At 42.6% G+C, this 15,224-nt stretch overlaps 1 protein-coding gene across 2 annotated transcripts; it reads right to left on the minus strand.

Annotated features, from left to right (window-relative positions):
* Nucleotides 1-94: 94 nt before the first annotated feature.
* On the minus strand, nt 95-13,994 carry slf2 (SMC5-SMC6 complex localization factor 2). 2 transcript variants are annotated; one of them, XM_035400863.1, is made up of 19 exons: nt 13,831-13,994; nt 12,480-12,868; nt 12,176-12,230; nt 11,067-11,701; nt 9,992-10,071; nt 9,295-9,408; nt 8,525-8,692; nt 8,322-8,424; nt 8,020-8,107; nt 7,675-7,816; nt 7,149-7,236; nt 5,745-5,921; nt 5,284-5,378; nt 5,030-5,117; nt 4,292-4,414; nt 3,830-3,907; nt 3,513-3,599; nt 2,650-2,718; nt 95-1,852 (listed from the first exon to the last, which is right to left on the minus strand). In XM_035400863.1, exons 1-19 carry the CDS (start codon nt 13,835-13,837, stop codon nt 1,727-1,729), a joined length of 2,712 nt encoding a protein of 903 aa, XP_035256754.1. In that variant the 5' UTR covers nt 13,838-13,994; the 3' UTR covers nt 95-1,726. The 2 variants fall into 2 exon arrangements, with proteins under 2 accessions (XP_035256754.1, XP_035256753.1); XM_035400862.1 differs by having other exon boundaries at nt 11,067-11,704.
* Between the last annotated feature and the right edge of the window lie 1,230 nt (nt 13,995-15,224).

A 15,224-nucleotide genomic window follows, 5' to 3' on the forward strand; every position in this document is an offset into this window, starting at 1 on the left:
CCTGTACAGCCTGAAGACACTTACAATCCATCCAGGATTAAATGATTAGTTTAACTGTGGGGGGAACATGAATGAAGAATCACATGAAGAAGGATTTTGTTTTGCACCAGATAAATTTATTTGTCTCCTTTCTGTTACTGCAATAAAAGTACAAAAATTCGTAAGTGACAAAATTTGACCAATATCTTTCCAGGTAAAAGACAAGAGGTCTTTTGAAGAATTGCTAATTCTCTGTACAATTATAAATATAATTTTCAAAACATCTCAAAAGTAGAAATTATGATAAAATACCTAAATATGGCAGGACATGTTCAACAGGTACATATAAAACACATTTCAAAAGCAATTTAAATCAAAGAGGGAAGGGGGAGGTTTGTATCAAACTATGTACAATTCTATACAAGTCACCAACACTGAAAGTGTTATGTGACTTTAATAGTGCATGTCCATTCTTACAAATGCTATGGGGTTATACATATGCTTGAGAATGCTATAGGTTACAGATATTTTGAGAATGTTATGAGGTTATAGGTCACCAGCTTGTCCATCATTCCCTCCACCAGCAGAATTTCTTACAAGGTTAACAGAGCAGAGGAGAAAACACAGAGTTAAACCCAAAGGACTCGAACACAACCACTGAATGTTTTCATGTTCGGAAAATTAATAAGCCAATATTATGAGCAATGTTTTTTAAAAAAGCTGAACATCAGACTGCATAAAAGTGGTTCCCTGTGCCCGCAGTACTGACTGCATGGATCAGAAACTTAACCATGGACACTGAGGGTTTTGAGATAGTAAATGCAAGTATTCACCATCTTAAATTTAAGGTACTATTCCTGCATGCAGTCGTTTTTATACATTGTGCCTTTTACAGTCTTGCTAATAGTCTCTGATCAATGTTTTTTAATCAAATTTATATGTAGTAAACCAGGCTTGTAAAGATATGAATTTCAAAAGCATTAATGATTGGTAATCAACCATTAACCTCAGAGTTCTCAGACTTCACCTATGGCCCCACAATCAAAGCAACCTATACACACTTTACAGTAAGAACAAAGAGACAAATATCAAACGGGGAGAAACACAGTAGCATCACTTAAAATGTGCTTTAACAACACAGAACAGAGTAGAACAGAATATATCAGAGTAGGGCAGAGATGACGAGACAAAATGACAGCACAGGAGTTTAACAGCACAGGACAGCCATTTAACCTCCCGTGTTATGGACTTGGCTACTCCTTATCTCTGGGGAGGGAGGCATCCAGCTCAAGTCCAGGTCGTGCAATGACACGGATACTTGCAAACGAGTGCTATACACAGGAACTGGGAACATGTGAAATGTAATGCATCGTTAAGGTATGTTTTTTTTTTTTTCAGTGCAAGACTGGATGCCAAGCCTCCCCTAATGTGCAGGCTGCTGACAGCGTATAATGCAGAAGCACTTGGCATGGGTCAGCAGCAGGACTGCTGTTACACAGCCATGGTTCTCAGGTGAACAAGGTCCTCCATGCAGGATGACACAGCAACACAAGGCATTTTAAATGAACAGAATTTTGTGTTGTACCTAGCAAGTTTTCATTTGACAAGATTTCTCAGTGCATTAAGTCCAGTTACCAATGTTGCACCTGATATTTATGCAGTCTCTCTGTCAAAGTAAATAAAAATAAAGCTTTTTTGGGTATTCTTTTTTTTTTTAATGCCGGTCTTGTCTCCAGGGAGTCTTGTGCTAAGAGATGCCACCTGTCTGTGGCTCAGGCGTGTTCGTGACAGACTCAGACTGGGGCTGCTGGCTCTCCTGGCTGCTGGATAGGGTGTCCTCAGGCAACGGCTGCCAGAAATGATGCAGTTTACCCTGGAGGGAAAGCACACCGGCCGAATCACCACAAAGGTTCACTTCAATAAAGGGGACCTCCACCCAAAACTGATCCAATTGGTACGTTCCGTCGTATATAATTACATGTGTCAATGCCACCTCTTTCGCCCGTGTGCGCAAAAGGGAAGTGAATCAAGTGATGACGTCACTGGGATTTTAACCCTATTTAAGTGAAGGTATCTTTAATTGGCGATTACTGTAATGGTGAAAAATCTACAGTTTGCTCCATTTTCAAAATAACAGTCACAATTTCTATGACATAATTGAAGGTTTTGAGTATTGTTTCAGTTTAATCTGAACTGCAGCCTCCCCTATATTTTCTGAATCAGTTCCCTACAATGGGGAAAAGGGGAGGCATTCCACCCAGGTCACATTGTTTGGGGTGGGCTTCTGTACATTTTCTCTTGATAATATGTGACATGTTAGAATGAGATCGATAAATGATTCTTAAGGTGGTTGCCAAAATACTAGATATTGATTTTTTGGCCGGCATTCCCTAAGGAACCAACGACTCCCACAGGCACGTTGCTGTGTTCAGGCACAGCAACGTGCCTGAACAAAACAATGCCACCAATTTAAAGTGGAAAATAATAAAAAAAAGTCCATTAACGATAATTCATGCTCTTCATCGGAGGTGCAAAGCTATATGAAACAGTGACATTGCTGTCAAAACAGCATTCCAATTACTTCATGAGGAGGTCCAAAGGCAGGTGCATCCACTGAGGAGATGCAGTGTGGAAGGCACAGAAATCAGTGAACAGAGTGGAGCACCATACCTGCATAGGCCTGGATTTATGAAGGAGAATCTGCCATCTGGTATAGATCCTGGCAACAAAGTCCTTCACCTGGAGAAACCATTTCCATGGGCGTTAAAGCAAGCTACTATGGTGATGCGACTCTTTCGGAGAAGAGAATATCCATAAGGTTTCATAAGAAAGGCAAATAAAATAATAACAATAACAACATCTGTCTTGTGTCCTCAAGACTGAAGGCTTAGCCAAACTGCACATTCCTGGAAAACTAATTGTTGTCATTAAGCAAGTTGAGAAAATGAGGAAGTTATGTTATGCAACAGTATTTTTATTGTTTATTTTGATAACTATAATAACCCATTCTTTCTAAATGTTTTTTTGGTTTACATTATTAAATTATCTTTTCAATATTTTGATATTCAACTGCTTAGCTGCCATGCTTATTGTATATATAATATCATTATTATATTTTTTGTTTCTGACAAAGCTGACATAACTTCATTTGCTTTCATAAATATGTCCGAATAAACAACACATTGTAAAACATTAATTGCTTTGTTGACCAGCTGGAACATGGTCCACGGTCTTTGGAAATAAGCCCTACGGGACCTTCTGAAATCCACCAGCGCCTAGGGGCAAACGCTGCTTAACGCAATTTGCGGACGTGAACCGAAACAAAAGTGGAATGCAATATATTTAACAGTTTAACAAATATATACTGCCATAAGCACAGTCATTTCCCAGCAGGTGAACACAAGGATGTCAGCTATAATCCTACAGGACCAGTGAATCATGTGCCCCACTTAAACAGCACACAGTACGTACACAACCTCACCTTCCCTGCCTCTATACCAACACATTTCTACAGTGTAGTGTTACTAACCCACCTTGCTTCTGTACAGCCACTTCTCTCCCTCCCTGATGTCACATTTGATGTACTTCTCCAGTTCAGCAGAGAGCAGGTCCAGCTGGTCCTGAAACAGTGACGGGAGACTTGTGTGACTGCACGCTTACTTAACACACAGCCGTGCAAATTCGGCGGTGTATTGTGAATGTAACGGTACGCAAGATATAAAATTGTGACGACCCCGCCAACAACGACCCGACCACACCTACTGGGCATCTGCAATGCAGAACAAAGACAAAGACAAGCAGCCAGCCCAACGACCAAAACAGGGGGGGTCGTCACAAAATGAAAATGTACCTTTTGGTCTGAGGGGAAAGTGTCAAAGTTTGTTGCTTCATTTGTCAAAGCCAGCAGACTGTAGCAGAGGTAGTAAGCCTAGGGAAAATAATTTCAAATAAGAAAATTAGAGTTGTGCACAGGACGATGCACAACTGGCTCGAGTGTCATCCAGGGGAGGGATTCAGTTGGCCGGGAGGAGAGCATCACATCACACACAAACACATTTTATGTTCATTCTTCGTTCAATCGATTTTGCTTTGAACTATTTTTTTCATAGATTTTTCTACATATAAAACATATATCCAAAACTAAGTTGCATGATGTAGTAGTCTTCAACAAAGGTATTCATTGTTTTAGCATAACAATAAATAAGATGTTTCAACATGCAATCTGTATATGTTTCATTTTGTTTTTAACATGTGGTCTTTACCCTGCCTTGTTTAACACTGCTGTGATCTGTAAGTGATCCGTCTCTCTAACCTGCTGGTCCAGAGAGACAGAACAGTCTTCCTCCCCTTGATCCTCCGTCGTCTTCACCGAAAAGAGGGCAGACAGCAGTGAGGACGGCCTCATCCGGGGCAGGTACTGCTGCAGGGCCGACAGCTAAAGACAGAGAGAGCTCAGAGAGCCTGTCCCGCTCCCAAACACACAGTGCTACACCACCTCACCTGCACTGTCCCACTCCCTAACACGCAGTTCTACAGGAGAGCCAGTGCCCATCACAGCAGAGGCACACTGTACTTGTCACTGACACAGACTATGACTAATGTAGGGGTAACGCAACAAACTCCGGCCCATGTGAATCTACCCCACCCATGGTAAGTATTGTGGACTTATAGTCACAGTCAGTGTCCCCATGGATTTTAAATCTATTTACAACGCAGTCAGGAATGTGGCTCGAGAGCATCTTGATTTAAAAGTTCACACATTAAGAACTGACACATCGGCCCTCTAGTGGCGCAGCCCGTACAGCGCTATCCACAACCGACGCTGGCGGTTCGAATCCGACCGCCGACCTTTGTCACACATCTCTCCCTCTCTCTCCTCCTAATTCTTCCTGTCTCTCTACACTGTTCTATCAAATAAAGCTGAAAAATCCCCCCCCCCAAAAAAAAAAAAAATATATATATATAAACAAAACAAACTGACATACTACACACTAAGGCTATGTCAGAGGATATTAGAAATCTGAATAATCAATACAACCCACAGCCTTACCTGAAATTCAGTGGCAACGGGCTTGTATGTGCATCTGCGGTTTAAAAGCTTGGAGATGATCGATAAACTAAGATGTTTCCTGAGTTGCCTGTAAATTGATCAAAGTAAAACAACCCATTCAGATACTAAAATTTCCTATCTTAAAAGATATGAAAAATCATAAATTCAGTGTTATGGAGCCAGACAAGACAAGAGGCAGATCCTCCAGAAAAGGCCATTGTACCAATCTTTCTTTTTATGTGTGTGCCACTCACTTTCCGCGTTTGTGGTCAGGCAGCAGTTGCACTACCCGACGAAGGTTGTGGTGATTCTCCGTCAGGTCAGTCAATGCTACGCATATCTGAGGTAACTGGAAATCAATACAGAGAAGTCATTTGCGCCATTAAAGATGAAATAAACTGAAGCCAGACAAGTTCCAGCCACAAAATACACTGTGATGGCAAGGGAGAGATTGCTTTCCTCCCCAGCTCCCGTCTTGGACTGAGCTACAGGCCACTCGTGGGTTTCTGAGGGTGTGAATTATGCTACCTGCTGCACCTTCATTTTCACTTGTGAATTTTGTTATGTAGAGTTTCTCTAAAAAACTGAAGAATAGAGAAGGTTGAAAGGGGGTTTAGGTGGGCCTGAGTAGAGGGCAGAGGTCACAGGTCCTCTGAATAAGTACGCGGAGGCTGTAAAGAAGACATGGTGTGCAGGGGCAGAGAGCGGAGCTTGCCTGAGAGTCCCAGTCTCTGGTGTTGTTCAGCAGGTGGTGCAGGAGCCAGCACGTGTCCTCCATGGGCAGCAGCTGCAGCCGAGTCTCCAGGCTCGCTCTGCAAACCATCGTCAGCAGCAGCAGCAGCTCCCCGTCGCCGTAGGCTCTGGGACACAACGCCATGCACAGGGCCAGGTACTGACAAACACAAACACACACAAACACAGCACTTTCAGCCCAATATAACTGTGTGCATATACACAAACACACACACACACACACACACACACACACATCTAGAAAAAGTGACATGCATACTTGCACACATGCTTTGTGTGGTGCAATATCAGTTCTTTTTTTTTTACATTATTCTACAATGTAGTATGAGGAAACTCATTTGCAAATGCAAACGCAACCTAAACACTGAATTAAAATACCCAAATTTATACTAAATGTAGGTGTCCAAACATAGGTGTGTCCACGCTGTTGTTTGCGAACCACAGAAATTAAGCCAGGGAACATTGATGCACTGTAGGCGTGTCTTACCACAAAAATGCATATAAATCCTAAACAGTTTGACCAAAAATGATAGAACTCTGTAGACATCTTGACAATCTAATCAAGCCTCCAAGCCTGAAATATTACCAGAAAGCATAAGTTTGAAACTTGCTAGCGACCAATCACCTCATTAGGAATATAATTAGCCACATGGATGACAACCATCTTGAGTTGGTTGCCATTTTGGAATATTATTAAATTTCCCTCTTTTCTCAAGACTTGGTCTAGCCACATGGGTGATTCCTATGAAACTTCGTATATGGATAGAGGGTAGGGCCAGCTGGCCACCGGCCAGTTCTGACACTGACTGGCCACTGGGTGGGGCTATATGCATCATTTGAGTGTCCAATATGTAAACAATCATAACTCCTGCAATGTTTGACCTAAAGATGGAAACCAACCTCACAACATTCATGTTCTCATCCACAAAATTCCTTGAGGATGCACAATGTTCCTCCATTTTGAAAAATACTACTCTCAGGCCATTTGACATATAAACATAGAACTTTTTGTTCGTTGGAAGGTCCTCTAAAAACACACCATGAAGGAAGTGAAGCATTCCCACTCCCATCAAGATTCTAACCCTAAAACTTTGGCCCATTAAAAACACATGGTTGTGTCCATAATGTAGAAATATTTAAAATTCTCATTATAAATTAATTGGCTTCATTACTACTGTGTGCACTTTGCCCCTATGACTGTAACTCATAGCAACATACTACATTTATGCATCAAAACGGGAAAAAATAGACTTGGTGTTACTCTGATGTTGACAGTTACCATAATGCCACTTTGATTTATTGTGGTTGATTTATGAGTCTCACATGTGGAACCCCCACTTTATCCTTCTGTTTCAGGACATCTCACCTTGATGACATTCTCAAAACAGTGCTCTGGAAAAGAGCGTGGTTCCAGCTTTTCGCTGCTGACATCCTCCGAACAGTTCGAGCTTTGCCTGGAGTACAACGCAGGAATGATTATCAACATGTTCTTAACATGCAAACAAACAGCAAACGTTTCTTTCAAGGAGGATTATAAAACTTCACATAGTACCAAAGCAATCACATTTTTTTAACAAGCAAAATTTAATATAATAATAAAGCACCTATAATACAGTTACAGTGAAAGCACAATATAAAATACAGTACCCATAATACACAGTTATGCAGCCTAAAGTACAAATAGTGGAAAAAATAAGTAGAATAATAAATACCCATTATTAAAATAAAAAGCAAAATAATAAAACACCAAATAACACAGGGATGAACACAGAAGTAATTTTACAGCAAACACAGAAAGGTGTGAAGTTTCCAGGCTCCTGATAACCAGCAATGCTTACACCATCAAGAAATGGCCTCTGAGTAGCACAGGGCATTCGGGGCACGGTACTCACAAAATGTCTGCCTCAGAGAAGGGGGGCTGCAGCGCCTCCAGGGGGAACAGGGTGGCAAATGGGACCCCCATGTTGAGGAAGATGAGCACTACGTCCTGAATGCTGGGCGTCCACACCTCAAACTTCCTGCTCTTGTTCACCGCTGTTCAAATGGGAAACACTGTTCAAGCCTGGCCCATTCCCAGCCATAAAACACCGGTTTGATCTTAGCCTGGCTTCAAGCAGGCAAGTGTTCCCTTTATTTACGTGCAAAGTCCCAGACCCTACTTTTAAGGTCTGGTACAAAATAATTACAGCCAGCAACATGGGAAACGCATATTAAAGTGAATGCTCTCAATGGCCTACTTATTTGGTCGGCAGCAATTAAGGCGATGTCCTTCATCGACCGAAGAATCTGAGTGGAAGTCTTTCGGTCCAAGTGAACAGACATCATCTGTCAAGGACACAACACAGAGGTGTTCAATCAACACTAGATAAAACAGTCATTAACACCAGTCCCAATAACCAGACGTTAACACACTTACTATATAATCTGTAAAATAACTTCCGGGTGAACAAGCCCACTCTTACTCTATAAAAATCACTCAACACACGTGAGTGGGGAAGGAGGAGCCAGCAGGTGGGAAGGGGGTAGGGGGTGGGGTTACCTGGAAGAGCCAGCCAGTCACAGCGGGCTGGCAGGGGGAAGAGCGATATGCCTTCAGTAGCATCCCTGTGCTGATGAGGAAGAGCAGCTCATCTGGACTGGCCCTGAAGAAGAACGGCAGAACATGAAATGTATACAGAACAACAGAAAGTGCTCCTACTGTAGGAGCAGTGTGGAAAGACTTATTGGGCAGCACAGTCTTACTGTAGGAGGATTTTCTGAGCTGTGGTCTGCGGAGTCACTGCACAGCTCCTCAGGTCCAGGCTCTGCTGGGTAAAGAACCGGCCGAAGTTGGACAAAGTGAACACTTCCTCTCCCGGGTGTACGTCTGGGATACCGTTGGAGACCAGAGAAAACCTCTTCAGGATCGCCCTGTAATGCGGAACACGCTGCCTTCTCACACTCATAACTCAAAATTCACACAGCTAATGAGGAAATCTCATTGATATTCAGATGGGCATTCGCCTGTAATGAAGACAGACAGTTTCTGCAGCATTCACCTTTAAGGTGGTCACTGCAACACTCCCCTTTCAGACATGTTCTTTTGAGCAGTCCCCTTAGTTAGCCAGCAGGGGGTGGGCTTCCCCCGTCTATCTGGGTTCTTCCTGAGATTTCTTCACATCAGTGTTTTACCTTGCTACTGTTTGAGTTTGCTTTTTCTTCCCACCGAGAGCTTTTTTTATCCCAAGCTGGTTTTTTTTCAGTTTAGGCTTGACTTTCTGTTTTGCTTTAAAGCAGGCCAGCCCAATCCTGTTCCTGGAGATCTACCGTCCTTTAGGTTTCCACTCCAACCCTAACAAAGCACACCGCATTCAACAGCTACAGATCTAGTAGAATCAGGTGCGGCAAATTAGGGTTGAAATGAAAACCTACAGGATGTTAGACCCCCAGGACCCGCAGTGGCTTTAAAGTGTGTCGGAGAGACGCTGACTGCAGCGCTGACCTTCAGGCAGGGCCGAGAGCGCTTGGCTCACCTGTGCTCAGGTGAAATGCCCTCCTCTGCAGTGCCATCACCAGGACTGTCCTCCTCCAGTTTCAGCAGGTTCTCTTCGCAGGACATAAGCAGCTTCAACTCGGTATCTTTCGACCTGGAGCATGACACGGGAAAAAGCAGGCGGTATTACCTACAGAGTTACTGTAATAGTTTAACTGGGCCAAAAGATATGATCAACAACATAAGTGATATAAACCTGTCAGCAAGGTGAGGATTCATTTACATATGTTTAATTTCCCCAACCCAGCCGTTTTAACCGTTAACACCCTCGTTTGGAGACTGGCACACTGTTATTTATTATTTATTAACCTTTATTTACCCAGGGGAACCCATTGCGACCAAGGTCTCATTTGTGATGGTGCCCTGGTTACAAACATTCATACAGTGTACACTGAATACCAAACACAAGTGTATCAACAGTAAAACCACTTGTAAAACACACAACATGGAAAATATATATATTTAATCTAACTAAGTAATTATCATCAAAGATATCAATTATCAATTAAATCGCCAAATTTGTTGATACAGCAGGCAGAGGAAACTGTTTGGATCAACCTTATCAAAATGTTCAACTCGAAATCAGATTAAAATGAATAAATTTATTAAGTTACAACAGATATTCGCGTCTAATCTAATCATGTTAATGCATGGTGTTCTGGGGTGCACGCAGTCACCTCTGGTTCTCCTCCTTCTCCTTCAGCATCTGCTCTAGGGTGTTCCTGTAATTCACAGGCCTGCTTTTGTCTGCTAGAGGCTGAAACGGAAAGAGATAAATGAGATTCCTGAAAGCATTCACACTGACACATTCATAATGTGCATTAAAATCAGGGGTTAAATTAAAAAACTGAACTGAAATAACACTGCATCACAATAATTTCAATAATTACTACAAAGCTCAATAAAGTTTGCATTTAAAAAAGCATTAGAACACTTGTCTTTGGGCAGAATTGAGGTGATTTGGAATGACAAATTAGAGATGCACTGATACACACGCATAAGAAAAGGTATTGGCACAACAAATCATAATAAATATTGTATTGGGGATTCCTCGGACCAATTCAAACGCACTGCGACGAAAAAAAAAACGAAATGGAAGGCTAACTGGGAGCTGCCAAGAAAAACTGCAAGCTTGGCACTGCTGTCAGAGACGCACGCAACCCAAAATCAGACACACCTAACCCTAGAGGCTATTTCTTTGTCTAATATGATCATACTTCACATAAACCCAAAAATCAACAATTCAACAATTGGAGCAAGCCTTTTACTTTATGTTTACATTCAGAAATAACCTGACACCGAGACTCATTTATGAGTGAAAAAAATAAAATGTTCAGACCAACACAAGGCACAGCCTCACAAAGTGAACTTATGCAGCAGAGATTAAACTTGGCATGAACCTCGCTCAAACAAGACCTCGTGAAACCTGATCTGATGGCCAAAATGCCATGTTTCACAACAACCATGACATATCATTGTACTGCGCTCACAATTTTTTGGTGCGGTCACACTGATTTGATAGTATGAAGCACATAGTGTGCGCTGTATGTTTCAGATCTAAGGGTCTGAAAAACCACACTAATTACGCACAATCTCATGTTGAAAGACCGGGGAATCCAGACAGCCAAACTGACACAAGTGTGGGGAAAGCCAATGAGAAACAAGATAAATTTCATAATTTAAACAAACATCAATGATGGAACAAGGAAGTGGACCATCTGTGAGTGTCCCGCATGCGACGGCCTTGCTTACGGGTAACTTGTGGACGGGCGTGTGAGGCTCGGCGAAGGCGCCCTTCTCTGGGGTGGCAGGAGGGCGGGTGCTGCGGTCCAGGATCTCCTGCAGGGAGAGCAGTGGCTCACCTTCACTGTCTGTACTGTCAGTACTGCTGTTCCCACCCACAGACGGCCCCAGGTCAAGCTCTGGGCCCGACAGGTCCCAGTCCTCGTCGCTCCCTCTCTCCGGTCCGTCCAGGAAGCCTGAGTTCTCTGCGCTTCCTTTCGCTGGACTGTCCGGGAGCTCATGGCTGTGAGAGCCTGCAAGGGGGCTTGCGTCTGCACCGTCATCGCCTGTGCCAGACACTGCCCCAACCCGTGGGGATGTAGAGGTATGGGGCTGCTCTGTGCGTTCTATAGCAGTAGGCGAGGTGGCAGTGGCAGGGGTCCATGACCTTGGTGGGCTGCGTGCGGGCGCGGCCACTTCCTGTGGCTGCAGCCTTGCCTTGTTGTTCGGCTTCTGGCTGTGATCCAAAGCGGGCTCGCAGCCTTTGGTCGTGACGGACAGCCTCAAATCCTGGAAACGGGGCCTCTTCAAATCCCTACCGCCATCTACCACATGCTCCCCCTTCCTCTTTGCACAGGCGCGTGCTGACACCATGCTGCTGCCTCCTGCTGGACAAGACCAGGAAGAACACCACCAAATAAAGCAATTTATAAACTTATGAAGATCACCTACTCAACCTGAAGAGAAAATATACACAGGCAGACAGGACCATTCCACAGAGTCTAGAGATCACCAGCGCTAATAATGAGATTGTCGACAGTGACTGCAAACAAAGCAAAAGTCAGTCTGTATAATTCTACAGTTTCTATATCCCACCAAGCCAATAACTACTACACGTGTGGATTGTGAAATTGGGCAAAGAATGCAAAAAGACAGCACAGTGAAAAGCAGTGATGAGCTCTGAAGCACAGAACAATTCCCCCTTCTCTACAAGATGATAATATAATGGGAAAAATATAAAAACATAAAATACAGCAGTAATACAGGCTTTGGTGAAGCATATCAGAACTGTATCACTCTTCCATGACAGTATTATCCAGTATTTTACCATGAACGTGAATTCTCCATTTTTATTTTACCTGGGGTAGTCACAGGATGAGAAGACCTTTCCTTGGATTTTCTACAGCCATTCGTCTGTATAAATACAGACAAAAAATAAATAAATACATAAGACTTTACATGACATGTAAATTTGAATCACCCAAATCATAAAGTTTTTTTAAAAATTACGTTTTACTGAATTATATGCCCGAAAGTTAGCATTATATGCTAACATTATATGCTACATACATTACATACGTGATACATGGCCTATAAGAATAGCTAGTTGCATCTGATCATTAATTTTAGCCATCATTGTTGTGCCATGAAAACAACATTCACCTGCAGGATCCCGCTCCTCTGAGAGTCTTTCTCCAGACGAGACACGCCCTGGCTGGACCGGCTGTGGCCTATCCTGAATGGCACCAGGCAGGTATCCTTGCCAATCTTAATTGAGGGGTGAGGGGTGGGAACGCGGAGCTTTGCAGCATGCGGACTGCAGACAGAGGCGCTGTCCCAGGTCTCTCCGATGGCCTGGCTCCGGCTTGACGGGCTTGAAGTGAGGCTCTTGGCCTTCGGCTCCAGTTCAGGGGTTTTCAGGGGAAGGACCTGCTTGGGTAGTGGATTTAAGAGCTTCTGGAGGTTTCCAGTCTTCACAGAGGTCTTGTGGCAAGTGCTTGGGGTGGTACACTTTGCATCAGTTTCAAGGTCTCCAGGGATGATCCCGTTCACTGTTGGAGATAGAAGAAACTTAATCAGGGATGTGACATTTCCTAATTAATCAGGAAATACCGATGAGGGAGAGGACTTGGGCATGACACCTTCAGCTTTTCATAGTAGGAGAGAAATGCTCAGTGATCAAGCCAAACACTAACAGCCCGAGGGACTCTTAGGGTCTGAAATTCAGTATTTTCTGACCAGTTAGGAAAACTTTCATCCCTCCTTAAATGATCACCACAGTCTACAATTAACTTTTTCAGTTGAAAATGTCTGTTCAGAGATTGACTGATGATATACACTTAGTTAAAAATGGCCGAAGTAAAGCATCATAACAAACTTAGAAGCAGCAAAGTTTCCGTATTTCTCCACCCATCTTTCTTCTCTTGCTTGCTTGCTATTTAAGCTGGTTGACAACCTCGGCTGACAGGTTGACAAACTGCTTCAGAGTTATTTTCCGCACAATTTTCTACAAAAATTATAATAACAACTTGTATTTATACAGCGCTGTTCTCTCACTGAAAGCGCGCACTGATAACGTACACCAAAGGGTGTCCCACCTGTGATGCACGGCATCCATTTTTGCCAAAACGTATTGACATTTGACGAACAAACAAGTACGTGCAGTAACAAATGAATAATGAAAATAGATGCTTCCTAAAGTATCATGAACTATAAGTTCCCGGCTACCTACTGACAGGAAAAATAGGTAAAGTTACCGCATTCGCAGTTGGACGGCTGGTTAACATTTAAATTAGCGAACACTAGATCCGGCGCGAGATACCTCGTTATCGCTAGTGCCAATACAGCTACATAATCTCCCAATATTAAATGTTAACTACCCCAATTACTGGCCATGCCGTTCGTTATCCAGAAAATGCGAGTTACGCTTCACAACCGTTAGCAATACTAGCTAGCTAGATAATGTTAGCTATGCCATAGTTGGCTTGTTATATTCTAATATGGAGGGACATACCTTTCATTTCCTTCTGGCATTCTATCTTTCATTCTAAGCGAAATGACAGTTCAGTGACAGCTCTCGCTTGGTCGCTTCCAAAAAGATCCGGTTTCTTGTTTATCCATTACCCGCCAAGACGCGCAAAAAGTTTTAACAGCGTCCATGTTTTTTTTCCAGGGAAAATGGTGGGTGCAAAGGTTGAACACACCGAGTGATGCATTATGGAATATGTAGTCTTCTTGTTATGTTATTCTGCAGAAAACCCCAAAAACCAAATGAATAATTGATAAACTGATTATGTGAAGACGTCACATATACATTATTACGTCCAACATGTCTATGATTTTATTAAGCAATTCAAATAATTTCATTTATTTTGTAAATCTGATTATTTATTTATTGGAGTCTACTTAATATTGCGTACTACTTCCAGCCAACATTTTTTTTAGTGTTGTACTAGAGTTCGACATCTAGTGTTCGGCAGAGCTATAGCTTAACTAGTCTACGTTTAGGACTACATGACTTCAGCAGAATGTTGTAGCTCTCTTGGATGATGTACATCCCGATTTCCCCTGGAATAGCCTGTTAATGTGCTCTAGTAATCTAGTATCTGTTGAATTATTGACTACTAATATCCCCCTCTGTGGTATTTTCTTCCACATCTCTTCAAAATAAATGTAAAAATGACAAAAATAAGCAATGGAGCAGCCATCTGCAACTTTAAGGGCTAACAAACTACAATCCTAATCCCCCAGGTGTTAAATTAAATGAGGATTAAATGAGCCCCCTTGATCCCTTCCTGCAGTTTGGCTCCTCCCTACAGAGGGGAAAAGTTTCCCTTCTGCTCTGCAGCAGTGACATTCCCCATCCCACACTAGATGGCGGAGCAGGTCCTATATGCGACAATACCTGGCAATATGCCCCATCCTGTGGCACCTAAAATGTATGGGTGTGACACCTAGGAACTTGTTTTTGATCATGCCTCTGCCTACCTCCTAACTGTTGAATGCCCAAAACTTTCTTATTAACCTAATCTAACTGAATTTGCCGTTTCTTTATAGTTTCTAGTATTTCCAAAAGAAATGTAATTATTTTTTGTTTTGAAAGTGCATCTCACTTCAACTTTTTCCTTTACAGTCATGTTTATTTTTTTGGCTTCCCTCTGACACCAGTCTGAAGCAATTTTCTGTGCATGTGCAGCTCAGTAAGGCAGCAGATTTGAGAGTGCCAGATCGCCCCCCCCCCCCCCCTCCCTATTTTTGTGCTCTTCGTATCTCACCATGCCAAGAAGTGGAAAAAAATTGAGGTACGAATACCAGGAGACATTAAAATTAAGAAAGAAATCTAGGTAAACGTTTTTATTTTGATAATTTATTTTGCCTCAAAAGACAGGTTGATGGTACTCCGTTTTT

Source organism: Anguilla anguilla, chromosome 18 (genome assembly GCF_013347855.1).
Source record: "Anguilla anguilla isolate fAngAng1 chromosome 18, fAngAng1.pri, whole genome shotgun sequence".
NCBI classification, from domain to species: domain Eukaryota; kingdom Metazoa; phylum Chordata; class Actinopteri; order Anguilliformes; family Anguillidae; genus Anguilla; species Anguilla anguilla.

Coding starts and splice junctions, on each gene's coding strand:
- slf2 (XM_035400862.1), bottom strand. Junction 2,719..3,512: donor AGTGGCTGTACAGAAGCAAG/GTGGGTTAGTAA, acceptor TGGTTTCTCCAG/GTGAAGGACTTTGTTGCCAG. Junction 1,853..2,649: donor ATAAATCCAGGCCTATGCAG/GTATGGTGCTCC, acceptor CTTTCCCTCCAG/GGTAAACTGCATCATTTCTG.